At 36.7% G+C, this 20979-nt stretch overlaps 1 protein-coding gene across 2 annotated transcripts in view; it reads right to left on the bottom strand.

Moving 5' to 3' along the window:
* Window positions 1–10379: 10379 nt before the first annotated feature.
* Window positions 10380–20979, bottom strand: part of CNOT6L (CCR4-NOT transcription complex subunit 6 like) — a 71745-nt gene continuing 61145 nt past the window's right edge. For both annotated transcript variants that reach the window (XM_016422998.2, XM_056803251.1), the window contains exons 11-12: window positions 20177–20379; window positions 10380–16974 (exon numbers count right to left, since the gene is read on the bottom strand). In XM_016422998.2, coding sequence (XP_016278484.2) covers window positions 16762–16974; window positions 20177–20379 — 416 coding nt within the window. In that variant the 3' untranslated portion in view covers window positions 10380–16761. The remainder of the gene's footprint in view (window positions 16975–20176; window positions 20380–20979) is intronic.

Raw genomic sequence — 20979 nt, 5'->3', positions numbered from 1 at the left:
TCCTCTATCCTCATTATAATTAAAACCTTTTCCCCTAAAAAGTTTTTATTGATTTCTACCTCTTTAAAGAGGGAAAAGAAGTAAAGTTTTTACAGGAGACTCCCTGTTGTGCGGCTTGTCAGTTAGTGAGTTAGAAGGGCTTGACAGAGGGGAGTTAGTTGGAGACGGTTGGAAAGGCCTTTTGTCTCTGGGTTTCCAGGGAAGAGGACTGTGTGACTCTCTAGTTGGAGACAGAGAAAGGGAATTTAAGGCCTTATCAGCCTTATTGATCACTGATGACATAGACAGACAGGTAGTTAGATAGTGGATATATTATTAGATAGTCAGAGTAAAGAGCTGTTTTCTAAAAAAGAAGTATGAAGTTAATATTAACAAAAGCACACACTTGTTTTCCACTTGTTGTGACCACTGTACATTGAAATTCAGTCAAGCAGCAGGTCTGCAGGAAATGCCAGAAGCTATAAAGACAGGGACCTACCCATAATTTCCTAATACTAAATTAAGTGTGTTGCGTTTAGCAAACTGCTCATTGGCTTTTGTTTAAATCCATACACCCCAAAATTTAACCCCTCACACATCCAGGGTCACATGGGTCATTTTAAAAGTTGCTGAAAAAACCTTTGAAAAAGAATACTGGGTTCTTTTATACTAAAAACTATAGAATATGAATATGGGGGCACATGATAATTTGCACATGGTTACTTTTTTAAAAAGCCATTTCTCTTTAATATTCCAAAGCATTTATTATTTCTAAATGATAAAAATGACTCCCTCAAGTCTCAATGTTCAATGTAGGCAACTTGGAGGAAATGATAACTAAAAAAATTCCCAAATAAAACTAAGACAAAAATCCTGGAGCTTTAAACTCATACTGCTAACCTTGAATAGGGCAAAAGAGAGAAAAGTTATCATTTAGAGTGAATGGGTATTTTATTGTTAAGAAAAAATGTGTGTGGGTGCACATATTTCCACATATATATATACTACACACATTTCCCTCAAATCCAAAATAGCTCTCCTTTATCTTCCAAACTCCTCCAACATCAGAACAATGCAAGGTTCTCAGTAGTTGAATAAGTCCTTCACAACATCTTCTGGAACAGTGAACATTCCAATCAGGCTATATCTCTACACTTAGGTAATGTGGAAGTGAGAAATTTAGAATGGTTTGTAGCAGGAGCTTGGAGCAGCTGAGACTGATGACCTGTCATTCAAACAAGAACATTCTGGTCTTGAATGTGACCTGGAGGCAGGTGGAGCAGCCCAACTAAAGTCTGGACTTTTGGGCTTGGAAGACAGAAGAGTGGTCTCTGTGGTCTCTAGACTTTTGGAGACTGAAGCCTGAAGATTATCTTTGGCTTGGAAGACAGAAGAAAGAAGAATGAAGTCCAGATCTCTCTGACTTGCTCTGTTATGATAGAAACTGAACTTCCAGACCTATCAGCCATTTCTCCAAATTGAATTATATTTCACCATCCTTAAATCTAAGACTCATTCTAGCATCCCTCCATTTCTTATCCTTCCCTGTCTTCCTCAATAAATCCATTACTTAAGATAGAAAAGAGAAAGAGTATTTCATTTGAGACATCATAAACTCACCCCCGAGTAGATTTAAAAGACCAACAGAAGAAGGAGGGTGAAGGGAAGAAGAAGATTAACAGCCTGATCTATAGTTACCAATTGCCATTCAAAATAGTCTTATCACCATATGGCACCCAGACTGACTGAATTTATAATTCCTGAAGACAAAGATGTTTAAACAAGTGATCTATGGGGTGGTAGTACTGATAGCAATTGCAGGCTATTGGATTTACAATATCCTGTATAATAAAATGACAAATATGATTGTTGATTCCATGTAATACATAAGCAACACCACAATGTTTAAACTCAACATACCATTTCAAAAAGAAACCATTCTCTGGCAAATTCTGACACACATCTACATCATTTCTATGGCTGCAATACAGACTATGACCTACCTTAAAAACATTTACAGATGTGTAATTCCTAAAACCACAGCACAGATCATGGTAGTGGATATACAAACTTGGAGATACTAGTTAAGAATGTTTAAATAATTCCTGAAGGCAAAAGGGCAAGATCAGATGAAAGATAAGGGAAATGGTCAGATAGATAATACACCTAAGGAGAAAGAAAGGTCAAGGAAGTAAAGTTTGGTGGACACTAAGGCAAATAGTGAAGTTGAGAAAATCTTTCCACTTAATGACATTTCCAAGATATCTAATACAGCTGGTATGTTCACTGGCAGGTTCATTGGCAGTTTACTATTCAGGAATTAGATTCCATGAAGAAAAGGTTCCCAAAGCTTATCAACGAGCCCCATAGAACTCATAAGGTGCTAAAACATGCTTTTTGAATTTTTGAACCCAGTTTTGAGGATGTGGAATTTCTTTTGGCAGAAATTTTTGCCCCTATGAGCCATCACCAGTTTATTGGTAAAACTAGATCAGAAAGTGCCCTGACAAGTTGGCCTACAGAGGAGCAAAGGGAGGACTTTGATTTCTCTAATCCTATCAGAATAACCTATCTAAGGAAAGTAGGGAAGACTTGCTCCAAGCCACATAAATGTAATGCTCAAAACCAAATGCTTGGGGAAAATTTGATAGGCTAGTGCAAAACAAAGGAGAACATCCACCTTGCTTTATTGATTGCCTTTCTTAGACAGATGAAGCTATAACGGGCATAGAAAGGGATATGGAAGAGTCTGTAGCACACATAGAGAGACAATTTCTGAAAGGATGCACATGTCTCAAAAATTTTTTCAAACATTATTTTCCTAGATATAATACCATGAATTTGACTGAATTAAGAGATGCTGCATCATATATATTTGACAGTCACACAGATCAAAGTAAACAGGTGGCAGATATATAGCTAAAGTTGGAAGAATCACAGAAAAATTTAAAATGAGATTGAAGAAATTAAGAATTTGAATACTATTATTAGAACATACCCAAAACCTGCTTATAAGCTAAGAAAGTTCAGAGATACCAGGCAATGTTTTTTTCTGCCATGAAAGACAGGGACTAAGCACAAATATGCAGAAATGCTTAGGAGAGAATTATGAAGCCAGGACTATAATGTATATAGTTTGATACATGGAGATAGAGAAATGCAAAATAGTGAAAGACAGTTTGCTGTTAAACTTAGGAAAAAAACAGATAAGAAACAGTGAAAAGCTAATGCAAGAAATGAAATCTCTGAGTGCTGAAAAATGCAAACCAAATGACAGGCAGAGACAAGTAAAAGAGCTTGATGAAGAAGTTAAAAACAACATTTCTCAAATGAAAATTGAAATAGGAGACTTAAGAGAAACTATATAGTAACCACACATGAAAAAAGTAGAAATCAAGTAAAAATATAGTTGGAAAATTTTTTTCAGTACAGATTGGGCACAGGGATTGAATTTTGCAAAAGAAAAAGTCAGGAAATGTCACATAAAACTCAAGCAGGAATTAGTGAGAGATACAGAGAAACAAAATTTAAATTCCCTGTAGAAAAATGACAGTAGCAGAAAAATCAAAGCACAAGTTTATTGTTACTAATAAGGTTACTTACTGTTAATGGAGCTGTAAATGATTTGGAAATAGTCACAGATTTGACTTCACAAAACACAGTTAATTCTTCAAATAGCTATTTGGCCTAGATCTCCTTAAAAAAAATATCTAATTTGAATCCTGAAGCTGAAAGTTTCCATCCTACAATGATTAATGTAGAAAATAAAAAATTTAATGAAAATGAAGCTGACATTACATTTGAAAATAATAATCATATTCAAAATAATGGAGGTAAAATAAGTTAAATTTAAAGAGAAAGGGAATGAAAAACTTAGTAAATGCTACAACAACTTAGGATTCAAAAGACTTGGATACATTTTAGGTATTTGAGTACTTGAGGTATTGGAGTCAGAGATGGAGAAAGTGAGATTTTCATTTAGTTATAACTGGAATAAAACCTCACAGCTGCTGCTTTCTTTTATTGCCCAGGGAACTACTATAACAGCGATAGCACTAGCATCATAATATGGATGTCACTTGGTTCCCCTTCTCCATAACCTAAGGCTCATTCTGGACCCTGTGCTGCATTTTTCAGTGATGGGCAATAAATTAGCCAGAATTTTGGAAAATGGAAAATCCTGACACAGCAGATTTCTCAAGCCTTGGACATTTATTTGAGGGACCCAAGATCAGATCTTTTGTTCATGCTTTACCTTAGGGCCTCAGTTTTCCTGATCAAATTTCCCACATGTCCAGAGTAGTTGAAAAGAACCTTGGCTCTCCACGTTTTGCCTTTTATATTTCTCTTAACTTCTTGCATTTCGTTTCTGCATAATTGTTATTTCCATTAAAAATGCTTTTAGGTCTAATGTTTTATTATGGTCCATTCCCCTTCACCTCGTAACTCATAGTATCTATGTTCAGTTTTGCTAGGCAAGTTATTCTTTAATGCCTACACCCTTTGTTTTGTGGAATTATTGTATTACAGTTCTCATAATCCTGATTCACAAATATTTCAACGTGTAATTGAATTTTTACTTTCTGGCCATTTAAAATATTTTTCCTTGACCTGAAAGTTCTAGATTTTGCTCTTAGATATAAAGGAAACTTTACTGTACTTGTCTAATATTACCAGAAATTTTTGTTTTCCACTTTTTCCTCTGGTAGTAAAAGATTTGGGCACTTTTTCTTGAGGAGTATCTAGGCCTTTATTTTAGGTCACATCAAAAGCTGTGTGGGCTTTCCCTACAGGCAATTGAAATAAGCTGGACTTAAGCCTCTAACGTCTATCCAGAAAGTTCTATCCATTCAGAGGAAGCCCATTATAGATTCTAATTTTATCTGTCACATTTGCTCTGGTTGTTAATGCTCAGGCTTCCGATTTGGCTAGAAGGTGGAGCCAAGACCCCAAATCTATTTTGGGCTCATAGCCGACATTTGCTTTTTGCTTTGTTCCGTACACAACTGGTACTGACAACTTCTTGCTGAGGAACACTGCTCAAAAGCACAAAATGCCTTCTATTTCTCCCTCTATGGTAGTCCCAACCTTCAGACTGTATAACCCAAAACTGAGCAATGGAGTTGCCATTTGTCTCCTATTTCTGTACTTAGCTTCTTTATATGTTTCTGTGGTATTCTGGGGGCTTCTTACATTGGCACCAAGCCTCTCCCTAATTTGGAATGTTCCATAAGGCAGTTTCTGAGTAGGCCCCAGGGTCTGCATCCTTCCTTACCTCCCATTGTCGACCTAGTTGGGAGTTCTAGTACCACTGTGATTTTTCTCCCCATTCTTCCACTCATGTTAAGTTTCCAGTCTTAGTTGTTCTCAATAATTTGTTAACTAGAATAACATGCCAATGGTCTTCTAATGGTCTCCAGGCTTTCTTACCTTACAGGCCATTTTCTATACAGCTGTCAAAAGAATGTTCCTAATTATCTAAGCATGAAAAAAAATTCTAAACAATTTTTTAAAAAGTGCCTGAATTCCAGCAATCTTAAATATTTCCAAATTCCCAGAATAATCTTCATCCCATGGATTCAGCCTTTTATAGAACCCTCTGTTACCTGCTTTGTCATATCCCTTCCCATAATGTTGGGAATGTGCTCTTAAATTTCTACCTCAGATATCAACTCTCTAGAGCCTTTGATGATATTCCCAATGGGTAAGCCTCTTTTCTAAAAATTTCCTTGTGACATAACTAATCTTTACATTATATCCAATTTTACCTCTCTTTGCCTACCTCCAGAGGGAGGAGTGGATTATTCCTAAACAAAACAAATTCTAACCCTAATCTAACAAAAATATAGTACTTCTTTTTGAGGTGGGATATTTGTTAACTGAGGTGGTACTTAATAAATGGGAAAGGTATTGAAAGAAAAGCAGGCCTGGAATAGATGCCAAGGAGGGAGAAAGTCAATTTAACAGCAGCAAAGTTCCAGGTAGACTCCATAATTCTTGAATATATAAATTGAGAACCCATTCTGCACATGGAACAATTTCTTTCAGTAGAGTTCAGGACAATGAAAGTGGGATAAATGAGGGAATCCCTAGAGCTAGATTTACAAGTGTTTCAACTATATGGTTTTAACCTATTCAATTTATTTTCCTTTTTCTCCTATTGCTTTGATTTCCTTTGCATCCTCCTCAACATGTAGCATGGTGCCTGGCATATACTAAGTGCGTAATAAATGCTTAGTAACTACAGGGCTGACAAATGAAGAGCTAGGGGGCTAGACTGAAAGACTAGGAAAGTACAGAGACTAGAGATTTTGTAAAGCCAGGAGATTTAGGAGATAAGATGATAGAGGGAAAGGAAAAGAAATTTCATATTTCAAAGCCATGCAGGTGATAGTTAAAAAAGTTGATTATTTCAGTCAACAAGCATTTATTGCTTTTCTATATGCAAGGTATTACTATGAAGAAACACAAATAACTAGATACATGCACAATACACAGAGAGTAGAAACTGAGACCAATGGAGCTTAAAGAACTTAGGATGGAAAAAAGAATATCATGTCCATTTAGGGAAGAGGAATTTGGATGATGTGAAAGAGGAAGCAGTTAGCTGGCAGGTGATAAGATGGCTGAAATAAATATCTAGATTGTATGAAAAAGAGGTCACAAAGAAAGTATCTAGATTGTATGAAAAAGAGAACAACCAATAGGTTGTTGAGGAAGTAGTATTGGGAACAATTGGCTAAACCTGAGTAGTCATGTGAATCAGATTTCCATGAAACTGCAAACAATGAAAAGGTACCCTAAAAAAGCCTTTTACTGGAAGGGATGCCACACTTAAAGCTGAGGGAGCAAAGGACTCAAGATTAAAGAGAAAGTACCACATTGCCTAAAGTCCTTTCTACTGCACCCTGGGGCCCAAAGTTCAAGCAAGAAGGGACTCCAGACACACAACTTATAGAAGACTAGGAAGGAAATGTTAGGTTTCAGTTGGATGGGGATAACACCGAAATGCAAAAGAGGTCATATGTTATGGGAAAGCTGAAATAAACCTGCCAGCCACTTTGACTGGGCTCTTTCCTTTCTCCAAGGACATACGACAGCAAATATCACTTATTTCCCCCTTTAGTTCAGTATCTGGCATGATGGTAGTAGGGAATTTATTCCAAATATTTGGGTAAAAAGTGACTGGACTTATCTTCACATGAGCATGGCATCAATGATAACAAAATGCCAATGAATGCAACTAAAAGATAAACAAGGTCTTGGCTCTAATAAGATTCTAAGACTTTACTACTGTAATAGATAATATTGAAGGGTATATTTGATGGATACTAGATAACTAATGAATGCCTACCCTCCTCCCTTTCTCTCTCTTCCAATCTCCCTTCTCCTGTTCTTCCCTTCAGTTTCCCCTTCCCTTTCAGAGGAAATATTCCTTTTTCTTCTTTTATCTAAAATAAGAGTTTTTTTGGGGAAAACAGGAAAGATAGAGGATGAAGGTAAGAGGGTTGGGATTTCCCTATTATCTACAATCAGTCTTAGATTAGAGGATATTGAGAGGAATGGCAATTTAGTCACTATCATGAAACGGAGCTAGTCAGAGATATATGACTATTGTCCTTCTTCTGCCTTCAAATCAGACTGGTCACCTCCAACCTGATTATCCAAAGTCCCAGAAATAAACCTACCATCTTCCTTCAAAGTCACCACCATCAGCCAAAAGCCCTCAGCCAAGTCCCAGAAAATCAGGCACAAAAACTATATCCTCATGTGATTTGTAGACTCATCAGTATTTGCCTCTAAACCCATAATTAATTCAGCCATGTCAGAGAGACAATCTATAAATGAAGCTGGATATTCCCCTGTATTTTGCATGAATTTATCAAATCTTACCCATGCATTAGACTTTGAGCAACAGAGTTTAATGGCTTGGAGCAAGTCCTCCCTACATTTCCTCAAGTAGTTCATGCTTGTGGATTTGCAAAATCAAGGTCTTCCCTTTGCTCCTCTGAGGGCCAACTAGTCAGGTTGTTTTCTGACCTGGTCTTCTCAATGAATTGACGATGCTCATGGGGGCTAAACAGTTCAGACAAGAGAAATTCTACATCTTGGAAATCTGGATCAAAGATCCAGAAAGCATGTTTGAGTTCTGAGTCTTATAAAGCTGATCAATAAATTTTGGAACCCGTTTCTTCAGGGAATCAAGCTCTTGGGGTTGTAAAATGTCTATGCACCTTTGAATGTAACACAACAGATGGTAACTTAGTGATATCCTTTAGTGGAAAAGTTTTCTCAGGTTCACTATCAGACTTAAGTGTCCGTGTCACTGTCATTTCCCTTTGCATTAGCTTTAGTTTTCTTTGCCTTTCTGTCTTTCTCTTTGTGTGCACTATCTGTCTGGCCATATCCTTAATCTGGTCTAGCCCTTTTGCCTTGATAAATTCCTCAAATAAGTTCATAATAACATTTTCCAAGTTAGTATCCACCACCATTATCTTTGCTGTCATTTTTGGGGATTACAAATCTATAGATGTTCTTCAAATAAGTCAGTCTGTATGGCTGCCATGGAGATGATATAAACTTGTGAGTCACAATGTGCCAAAGGACAGTTTCGTTTTGGAACATCCATTGTAATGTGAGCATTGTGGTGTTGTCCAGGTATTCCACCAAATCTACAATCATGGTGGTCATTTTACTATACAGGACGTTATATATCCAGTAAGCCAAAGGCTGCCAGCACAACTACCCCACAGAGTACTTACTTGAACATCTTGCTGTTTGTTTTTAGGATTGTGAAGTTCAGTCAGCCCAGGGTGCCAGACTGTAATAGATAATATTGGAGGGTATATTTGATGGATACTAGATAATAAATCAGGTAGCATCTTCTTCTGCCTACCCTCCTCCCTATTCTAATCCTCTTTCCTCCCCTCTGCTTCCCTTCAGTTTCCCTTTCCCCCTTCTTCAGCCTCCTTCTAAGTCACTCAGAGTGAGCTTTGATGTTTCAGAGGAAATATTCCTTTCTCTTCTTTTATCTCAAATAAGGGTTTATTGGGGGAAAACAGGAAAGATAGAGGATGAAGGTAAGAGGATTAGGATTTCCCTATTATCTATAGTCAGTCTTAGGTTGGAGGATACTGAGAGAAATGGCAATTCAGTCACTACCACCATGAAGCAGGGTTAGTCAGAGAGAGATATATGGAGGATATTGTCCTCCTTCTGCCTTCAAATCAGCCAGGTCACCTCCAACATGATTATCCCAAGTCCCAGAGATAAACCCAGCTTCTTCCTTCAAAGTTACCACCATCAGTCAAAAGTCCTCAGCCAAGTCCCAGAAAATCAGTCACCGTTGGCTTGGCTCCAAACTGCTTTTCCTGGTAACATTCCAAACAGAATCTTCATTTGACTGACAGCTGACCCATTTCCAGCTTCTGTCCTTTGCATGCATGCCTCTTCCACACTTTCTGTCCCTGGCAATGTTTGTAAATCTAGTGAATTCATGGCCTGTGGTTAATACATTTCTTACTCCAAGTGTCGTGGTTTTAGCCCAAGGCTTTGTACAGTCTTATTATTTCAACAGCAATCCGAATAAGCCTAAGATAAGGACCACAGATGATGGGCATAGCAATTCTAATAGGTCATGCTATTAAGTGGTAGGGCTGAAGGACTTTCCACATCCTCTGCATGGTGATTTATCACGTAGGTCATTGACTATTAAATCCCAAGGTACAGGGGAACAGCATGTGATAGTGAAGTCCCCCCCTTCTCCATTTTAAGTCTGATTTGGAGGCCAAAAAAAAAATTTATTTTTCTATCAGAGTCTTTGTTGAGTAGCAACAAAATCAAATGTCTACCCCTCCAAAGGGGGAAGATTTTTCATTTCATTTCATCATTACTTTATACCACTTTATTAAAATGTAGAATTATTGCTGTTTATTAATTTAAAAAAAGTTCACATTTATATAGGTTAGATTTGCCAAGGACTTATAGATGAGGCTGAAATGATTTGTCATGGGTAACATGTTATTTAATAGCTGAGGCAGGTCTTTGATTTAGGTCTCTAAGACCCCAAAATCTAACACTTTATTCACTGCCACTTACCTAGTAGCTGCAGTTACTTTTAATAGGCACATTAATAGGCAATCTGAAAAAATGCCTACCTGAAATGAAGGAACACTCTAATGCAAGACAGCCTGTCCCCAAGGATCTAGCATAGTCTTTTCTTTCCCACCCCAAACCGCTTCAGAAATAAAAATTGTTAACCATGACATTGTCCCACCACCTGGCTTTTCTGTAAGTTCCCAAACCTCTCCATTTGCAATGTTCAGAGGGCTGGATCATGGTCTGAAAAAGAACAGAAACCACCACAGAAAATGAGAAGCAAAAAATGAAGACAAAGAGTATGCAGTTGCAAAATGGCCATTTATTGCCTACAGGGGTGAGGAAAGGGCAGGGACAAAAAGAGAAAGTACACAGGTGCAAGAAGACAAGCAGATATTTACCCCTAGACAGCATGTGTAAGCAGTACCCAATCTCCAAAATGGAAAAAAAGTAGTTTTGTGATTTAACATAGTAGTGAAGGTTCATAAGCACCTCCCTTCTGAGCTGCCACAAGATTTAAAAGGCAGGACTGCTTTGTTTAGTGTTTAATTTTTCACATTAAAAAAATACCAACACCCAACAGTGTCCTCTTGCACGCACACGTTGTACAGTGTCTACTGTGAAAAATACCTTGGCTGAGCAGCATTGTCAATAGTTTCCAGACCTCATCAACTGGACAAATGTAATAAATAGAAAAATAAAGCAGCTGGTGATTGAGTCTGAGAGTGTCCAACAAAAAAGTAGAAACACTGTTCCTCCAGGGATGACATTGAGTACTGAAATGATAACCATTCTGTTAAACAGAGAAAAATCAGCAAGCTGTAATTACATGGCACTTCATTCAACTTTACTTTCACCTTTTTTTCTTTTAAGAAAAGCTAACATTTAAAACATTACTAGTACATTTTATGACAAATTGGGGCTTTTCTTTTCCCTAAAATTCAAAACAAAGATTTTAAAATCTTTTAGATTCCCCCCCTTTATTTTGGAGTACTAGGGCAGTAGAATCTGCAAGTGCTTCGACAACATTAAAAACAAATGAAAAACTTTACTCAGTCTAAACTTCTGTGCTTACCTTTCAACCACTAACTACCATAGTCACACAATACTTAACAATCCACAGAAATGACTTAGTTGTGCACAACATGAATTCTTCATTGCTAATCAATGAAAAAGAAAGGTCCCCTTCCCCCTGAAATGGTTAAGAAGGTAGAGAAGCCAGCATCATGGGGACAGTGTGTTGGCACTTATTTTGGGTAAGAGTTAGAAACAATCAAAATGGAGGGGAAAAAAAGCTGATTCACGGTAAATTTTTCCAGTGCCCTTGCCTTTTCAGCAAAAACATAAAAATAAAAAAATACACTCATACCAAAAAAAGCAAAAACAATAATAATTTAAAAATCAAACATTCATTGCTATCAAAATTCTACCAATAATCCCTACAGCAATCTACTCTTCAGCTTCTCCTAAACGCAAGAAAATGGCCTGCATTTGGACAACTGTACGAATGCCCATGGTGCACTTCTCAGTGCTGCTGGTGTTGAAGAATTTGCCACTCACAACACTGAACAATCTTGGATCCCAGTGTGCAGTAAATGCAGCAGTCCAGATGCAGGGCTATTGGGGGTTGAAACCATGAAACCCCTCCTCCCCACCCTAGTCAGCAAAGCACTGCTTAGGGATTTCACAGGTAGGAAACATATTCTTAAGCAAGTTAAGCAAGAGAGTGGGTAGTGTAGTTTCCAGTGAATATAAACCAGACACTATATCACACACTGAAACTAATATATCTATACTGCCCAGTAAGAAGCAAAGCCAAAGCTTATTAACACATCACCACTGCCAATCATATAAATCCAAAAAATCACAAGCAAATTAAGGAAACATGGCACAATACAACAACTAAAAAGAACCTCACACTATTAAGTAAAAAAAAAATTTCTAAAGGCAAAAAAGGAGAAGCAACCAAATGTCACTTTTAGAAAGGGCCACCATGATTCTTACTCAGGGATACAAAGACGGTTATCATTTAAAAGCTTGGGAAAAATCTCAACACCACCAACCACAAACTACTAGAAGCAGGAGCCATTCTGTCTTCTGAACAATTCTGTAAGATAACACACAAGGTAACCCAAAGAATCGTATCACTTGGCACATTCTGTCATTCCCAATGATACCCAACTGGTCATGTAAAGTTTGTTCATGAAAACTACCTCTAGTTCCAACTATTGTGTCATATAGTCTATTAATAATTTCTGGTAGGCACAAATGGTCTCAGCAATTAATTGTGAAAAAATCTTTTGCTCTCAGAAATGTTCCCCTACAGATTATTTCTATAAGTTTGGAGTCATCTATTGAAATCAACAAGAGCTATTAATTTTAAAAATTACCTCTTATTATCTAGCTTGCCTCTCCAGAATTCTATTTTACACTTTTCCTGAAAAACCTTCCCTGTCTATTAGATAATTCACTCCCAGATAATATGTTGGTATAAATAAGGGAGTTGGGGGGTGGGGGGAGGATGCTTTTCCTCAGTCATGCCTACTCAAAAATATAATGGTCTTCATTTATTACTGAAAACTCAATTTATGAGTTATCAGAAATAGATCTTTAATATTAACATTAGGATTTTCTTATTATTAACCTATTATCATTATTAACCTATTATCATTAACCTATTCTGGAAAAATGCCAACATACTTTAAACTTATGGGGAAAAAAAGTTGGCTCCAATTAGACATGACTTGATTAGGCATCATTTTTTATGATTTAATTGACAATGTCCATCGATTCATTTTTCCTGTGCTATTCTTTCCCCTTCCGCTATCAGATTACTGGAATTATATATAATGCATTAGTGATTTCAGAGACTTTAGAAATATCCATTTCAAATTTTACATATTTGGTATACTAGATATAATTTTTAAATGGAACATTATATTTATAAACTTTCTGGTTTTATGTGCCATCCTCTACACAATAAAGTCACTATGGAACCAAGTGATATGAGTCTTCATGCTCTTCCTTCATTGTAATGATTTAGGATTCCCACAAGATAGGGTCAAGAACTGGAACTTTATATTTTGGAAAACTAAAATACACAGTGGCTCCTAACACATTTACAGAGGATGCTTGTTAGTAAAATTAAATATCTGCTTGTGAAAGGTATTTTTAAAAAAGAAGCTTAGAACTAGGCAAATGGGGGGTGGTTGGGGGGAAGGGGGGCTGAAGGAGCTGGTCTCAGAACGCATTGTGCCATACCTGACTTCAATGTGTGATATCAAATGCTCACCCTCCTTACGTCAAAGTAATGAAATGAAAATATTTAGCTACTTCATACAAAATTGTTTTTTACATAAAACACCATAAATCTGTAACAGATTTACTATATCGAATTTTAAAAAGTTGCCTATATAGATGGTGTTGGGATTCTTTTCTCTGCTTGCTTTTAGGCAGTGCTGTTGCTTAAAAGTTGACACCAGGCACATTTTTGAAAAACAAAGTCAACAAGCAAGGAGCAGTATAAGGACTTGAGCCTTTTTCAGATGTCAGTCCTGAGGATGCTGCAATTTTCCCCATCAACAATGAGTAAAGCTATGAGGTGGGCAATGATGCCCAATAGGTTAGATGATGCTACATGCTCTTGAATGACAAATGATGGCAAATGGTACATTTTCCCCTCTCCCAAACACTGCTTTCAATCATTTTAACACAGATTTCCACTAGATCGACTTCAATTGAAATCACATCTGATAACTTAAAATAGCATAAATCATGAACCAAAAATGCCCCAATTTTTTCTTCTTTCAAAAGATATACAGCTCCATGGCATAAAGCTCATTTATTTGAAAAACTGAAAAGCATGTGAGTGTATATTTCACTTCTAGAAGATATACACATTTTGACATTTTCTCTTCTTTTGCACTAGGTACTATCAAAGATCCAAAGGGCCTACATTTTATTTTAGTAAGACAACATTGAGGACAGCAGCTTTTCTGATCACCTGAACAGGTAGCTCAAAACAGATACTACTCCTTTTACAAAGGGAACTTATTAGGACAAAGGGTTTGTGGATAAGGACTAAAGGGAAATCATACACATGAAGTTTGAGACATTGGGTCCCAAGGGCATGTGCACCACCAAAAACATAACTCAATTTACCCATTTCAACATGAGTTGCTACACATCTACTCAAATCATGTTTAAAAAATTACACAAGATAATAAATGGTTTGAATGAGTGCATTTGGAAGCAGAGAGAATCCAATTACACACCTTCCTGCAACAGAGTGCCTCGGTCATACACAAAATAAACTTAAGCTGTTTACAATGTTTCCCAGGTTTTTTTTTTATTATTTTCCCCATAACATTTAACTATTAAAAAAGTTTATTATTAATAAATGGGCTCCTCTGTGGTTCATATACAATCATAGGTGAACGTTAAATTCCATTTTATACAAACATCTCAAAAATATTGGGAGTGAAGTATGGTAGGAAATATTGCTCACATTGCTAATTAACATGCGTATATGAAAGGAGGAAAATGTTTTGTTAGTGCATACCTCCAGAGCAGAAAAGCCACCCAAAACAAAGTATGAGATACAGGAGCTGATAAAAAAAGGCAATGTCCACACAATTAAGTTTTTCATGCTATTCTACTTTCCAGTACTATACTTTAGTTACTCTCAAATTACTTGCATGGCTAAGATGTTGAATGATTGAGGTATATAAGAAGGGATACCTGGAAAATCTGTTATCTTAAGGATTTCTTTTTTTGGTGCTATAACATTTTTAAAATAATATTTTATTTACATCAAACTTCACTCAACTACAATGATGTCCAATTTTAATAGATGACAGACAACGCCTCTATCACTAGGCACTTTTGAAAGGGGAGTTTAGATTTCAGTAAAATCATCCAATGCAATTTCACAGATGACATCACATAATCCCACCAACCCTATGCCCACAAAAATAAACCCACCAGTGAATATTATTATTTTATATAGCCTGATTAATTTACTATGGATGAAATTATTATAAGACAAAGGAAATGCATCATTTCAAGACTATTAGACTATTAGACAGCCTAAGATATCAGATCTGTAAGAAACAAATTGTATATATCTAAAACTAATTAATTTAAATTTTTGACTTACATGCTTGCATATGGAGACAAATATAGGCTATTTTAAAGTTTCACTCACATAATGGAAAATTTTGTTTAATAAAAATATCACATTCTGAGACTAGAAACAGTAAAGTGCATGAAAAGTTTAAAATATAAATTTTAAGAAACTCTCATAGCAGCAAAAAAGCAGAATAAAGAAAAACTTAAAAACACAGACACGACCTTTTCCTATTACTGTGCCATAATTAACATTAAGCAGCCAACTAATTCCCCCCACCCACCCACCCAAAATTGCATTATATTTTACTGCCTCTTGAGGCACAGGTTTTTTCCACCACCTGGGCATAAAATAACACATTTAAAGAGCATCAACAGTCAGGAATGAACCAGCAGCTTAATTCAACCCTGACAGAAAACAGAAACAAGGAGTAAAAGCATATGATGGCTATTTGGCAGCTAGGGTCAGGAAAAATAATTGAAGGAATGGTATTGAGCTACTCCCTGTTGTATATTTCCCCAAATCCTTCTAAACCCAAAGTGGCCAGCTGGCAGCTGCTTCAGTAATATATATATATACACACACATCCTAGGATGCATGCAAACATTTTTTTGATTGTACCTTTATCCTCCTTAAACTGGGTCTTCTGGCTAGGTCAGAGAGAGGGCCTATAGGTCACACTGGCAACACTTGTCATTCTAGGTCAACTATGCAACAAGCAGGAAGGAAAAAATTTGGATATATGTAGACAAAAACTGTCATCTAGTGGAAGTATGCACTTCATTTTCAAATACATCAAATTTGCTTTCAAGCTATGTAGCAATGACTATTTCCCACTGTTTCCCAAGTGGAGATGGATCTTTGGGGTCTCACCAAGAACTGTATAACTGATGAAAGGGGTTTTGCTTGTGTTCTTCCCAAAATGCCAGAAGGTTTGCCCAACAAAACACTGTACTATCAACTATCAATTAAGTGCTTTCTTTTCAAAGCGTGTATTTGTGTGTAGATTCTACAGTCATACAGATAGACATGTACATACAAGTATCTAATTTTGTATGTATGGCTTACTAATGCGCAGTGATCTGGAGAGGCAAACCATTTTGTAGTAAAGAAGAACAAGTATTCCTTGCAAGATAAACCATTCAATTTTTAAATTTTCTTATTGTAATTAAAATAAAACATTTTATTTTAAAAGATGGATAGCTCATTTTTGTATAATTAGGCAGAAAATGCATCTGGGAGCAATAAATACATATTGTTGGACCTTCAACCGATCATTTCTCAACTATGAAAGCTAACTCTTTGAATAAGAAACAGGTCCAATATTTAAAACACACTAAATTAGAAACACAGAAAGGGAGCAATACTTTGGTTCCAGCCCTAGTGCCAAATAATACCAATATGCACCAAAATGTGCAAAATCTTATAGCAAACAAATAATGAAAGGAGCCTGAAGAAGCAGCTTAAGGATGGCCATACTTCACTCCTACATACTTTGATTTACAACTGTACAGGTCCATAGCAACAGATCCCCGGCGCTGCGGGGTGGGGCTCCACTACCTCCTATTGGGCAAGTGAACACCATTGACAAGAGGCAGGAGTGGAGGATGGAGTTCAAGTTGTGTTAACAGTGAGAAGTGGTCTGAAGGGATGTGAGGGTGTGGACACCCAGTGATGTTGTTCTCAACCAGCCACTGAGGATCTAAAGGCCCCAGGACACCAAGGACGTTCATATGAGTCTTGGAATAGAAAATGTAGTCAATCACACCCTGTAAAGAGATGGGGAGTAGGGTGAGGGAGGGGACAAAAACAGGCTTTGAAATAAAATTTATATAAGATACAAATAAAAACAATACACAATTCTTAAAAATCTGTCAATGAAATAAGCTAGGTTTATGAAATCTGCTTTTTGAGCGTAGGAGGCCAAACACATTTCAAATTCATTGGAGACCATAAAGTTAGAGCAACAATTTTTGTGGAATCAATATTTTAAAAATAACACCAAATTTACAAGCACAAAGGTTTATACTCTTCAGAAACTGGGTCTATCTAGATATGTCTAAGTACATCTGCACCTGTTTAGCATGGCTGGGGAAAATACTACTTTTTTTTTTTAACTTACAAAAAAAGGAAAAAATTATTTTCTAAGAAATATGTAGCATTTCTAATTCTAAAAACATAAGCTTGATCATAGACCTAGACCTGAAGGGACAGATCTAGCTTTCACACCCCCTACACTATTACAGATAAGTATTTTCAAGGCCTGGGAGACTGTCTCAGCTACCTCAGAGGTCATCAGATTGACAGTCTTTCCACTTTACCACACTACCACTGACCACATAAGCACAGTGAAGTCATTAACCAGACTTCTACAGATGAATGTTTAAAAACACATAAACTTAGTTGTGAAAATAAACATGGGTCTGAAACTACATGTTTTGTAACAAGACGCCTAAAACAGTGCTATTTCCTAAAAAAAAAATTTATGTTAGAGAAAGGATCTTCTCTTCAGAGCTCCTCAAACGTAGGCAACTCAGTCTGTACTATAAATCGCAATGTTTCTGGGGAAAAAAAGGATACAAAAACCTTTGGATTTAATCGCTATGAATATATGCAGGCCCAATGTGCTTAGAACTTCTTGATTCAGGCATGGCATGGCACATGGGCAGAGAGCAGCAGGGCACACAACTAATTGGGGACTGTGCTCTCAGACACAAGGATCATCTTTGCCCTTTCAGACCAAAGGAAGAGTTCATTACAATCTGTTTCTGCAGCTAAGTGGTATATTCCCTCCACTTACATGCCCTTCTCTTTTCTAATAATTGCCAACACAATAGGTGCAGGCTATCACCATCAATGTATTCTTTGAACGAGACCTTCCACTTCTCCGCTCCTGCTGCTCTCATTACCTAAAAGGCTCTTCATCCTCACTTATCCCTCCTAGCTTCCTTCAAGACCCAAATAAAATTAGACCATTCTTCTTAATTCTAGTGCCTTTCATCTATTATTATATTTTAGCCAGTACATAGCTTATTTATCTGCTTTGGACCAACCCTAGCAGCCATTAGACAGTGAGCATCTTGAGAACAACAGTCTTTTCCCCCCCTTTGTTTCATATACTAGGTGCTTCATGAATGATGATTTGCTATTTGGCTTGAGAGAGTCAGTTTGAGCTCTACCTTAAACTCTCCATTTGTTGAACTTTCCTTATCTGTAAAATGTACAAACTTCTCAGGATTTAGTGAGAATAAAATGAAATTAACTGATAAAAAAAAAGTGCTTTGAAAATCTAAATGTACTAGAGAAATGTTAGCTATCATTATTAGATATTATATGCATAAAAAGTTCAATGACGGGCTAGAGGCTCATAGTCAGAGACAACTAAGACTAAGTAAAAAACTTCTCACTATCATGCAACTGTGGAGATAATTTCATAAAATGCCTAACAGTTCTTCCTGGGCCTAGTTACAAACAGAGAGAAGATTCTTTCCCGTATGAAAATGACTACAATACAACGAGTTATCTTTCTCTTCCATTCTATTAAAAAGATGTTCTAACCTTCAATTACAATCTACTATTTGGGTCATTGGCGAAGACTGCTGGCTTTTTGATTAGTGGATATTAAGACAAACATTTTCACAAGAATGAAAAACTACTTTTGCACTGCCGTGTAAAGGCTGGGATCACAAAATTTGTTCTTTATGACCTAATTTCAGGTTTTCTTGTTAAAAATTCTGTTTTCATTTTCCTTCTCCAGTTCATTTTGCAGATGAAGAAACTGAGGCAAACATGGTTAAGTGAGTTGCCTAGAATAATCCAGCTAGTAAATGTCTGAAGCAGGAAAACTGGCCCAACTTTACCCTAAAACAAAGCCATTGAAAATTCTTTCCTAAAATCATTTGATTATACTATGGGTCAAAATCTGTCATTGCGGTTAACTCTGTACTGCATCCATTTCACAGAAAATCTATGACATGAGGCATTACAAAGGTGAAAAAAGGACAGATTTGAGTTTGATATTCTTTCAAAAAGGGAAAATGAATTGGAAAAAAAAAAGGCTATATAGCAGTTATGAAGAAGGAACTCTACAGGACCCAATTCAGAAATCACTTTTCTTCTTTTCAACACTGTTATGCTCATGTCTCAACTCTTTCCACACTTTCTTTTTTAACCCACCCCTATTAGATTAGGGCTTTCAAAGAATATACTTTCATTGTCAGTTTGACATTTACAGATCTAATAAGGAATATGCTGGCAAAGAGAAAGGTCATGGAAAGCTCATTATCCAAGAAAACTTTCTGTGCTATAATCTCTTCTACATCTAGCTATAGATAACAAGAATCCCCCATCCCCAATGTATACATTCAAGAAATCATATTATTAAATAATCTACTAATGCCCTTATATTAGTTGAAAGATAATTAGGAAGTAAAAATGCTCTCATTTTTAAGGGAAGAGATACTATATCAATATCATTTTGAGTCCCATCTAACTTCATTAAATGAATGTTGTCTTCCTCATTTAGGCAAACTTGAGAACAGAGGGAAAGCACAAATGAGAAAAAAAGGACAGTTGACTGGAGATAACAGGTTCAAGTTCTATCACAAAACGTGTGGTAAAACAGAACTGGAGTGCCATATTTAGACATCTTGAGATAGTGTCAGGATTATATTACTAAATTGCTCATTCTTCAATTTAGGATTTTCTACTGTCCTATCAGGATTGAGGCTACTTTAAATTTTAGCAACTAAAGGTTCAGAGAAGGCACAAAATACTGCCAGTCATTCCTTGCGACATCCTTGGCTGGACTCAAAGCATTTCTAATTCCTGGAAGTTTTATCACAATTTGGCCATACATGATATGAAATTAAGTTTTAAAGATAAAAATCTTGATTTGCAGGACACATGCTTAGAACTATAATAAATAACTGAATATAATAATTCCATGCAAACCCCAATTTTGTCACTCACTTTGAAGTCAAAAGTGTAATTTGTGTAAGGCATCAAGTTATTTTCATAGGCGCTCTGGAGCTGGAAGCCATGTGTGATTCTTCCTTCTGAGGTACCATTTTTCCCACTGCAGCTGAAGTTCATTAGACACTCATTATAACGCAGCTCCTTAAAGTCCTTGTGGTTGTCAGCCACTCCTCCACTGCTCAAGTACTCAACAACACCTGATGATAGGAAAGATAGAAGGGAGGACCCCATTTGTCATTTCTGTCCATTTAAAAGGAACTGGACCTCTCAGGTGTCATTCTGTAATAAAGCTAACAAAATAATGCTCACTTGGGCTTCATTCCCAATTTCTCAGACTTTTGAATGAAAACTATCTCTTAAAGAGATCATAATGTTCTATAATCTTCTAATTCCTACTAATATATTCTGACACTCAATAACTAGTAAGTAGTCTCTCGGTAACCGAGGATGACAATTGTCTTTGTGTGTTTTCATCCATGATAGATGAGTGTGCACAAAGACACTTGTGCGTGAAGGAGATTTAAGAGGAAAAGTTAATGCACAGAGATAGCCCCACTCTCTCGGTGTTGGAAGCCTGGGTCCAGTGGCACGAAAAGTTGTTACACCTGGAGACTTCCTCAGCTGCATTGGGAGGTACAGAATTTTAAAACACACAGCATCAAACTCAAGTCTCATGAACCATGAACGTGACAATCAGTGCCAAAGTTATCTTCCCAACTTGGGTATCCTTTTTAGGAAGTTTGGGGATTTTTCAAACGACTAGATATCAAAGTCTTAGATGGGAAAGCAAGATGTAT

The sequence above is a fragment of the Monodelphis domestica genome, chromosome 6, assembly GCF_027887165.1.
Source record: "Monodelphis domestica isolate mMonDom1 chromosome 6, mMonDom1.pri, whole genome shotgun sequence".
Lineage (NCBI taxonomy): Eukaryota > Metazoa > Chordata > Mammalia > Didelphimorphia > Didelphidae > Monodelphis > Monodelphis domestica.
Note: the sequence above shows the minus strand (reverse complement) of the source record. Positions and strands in the feature narration are given on the sequence as shown.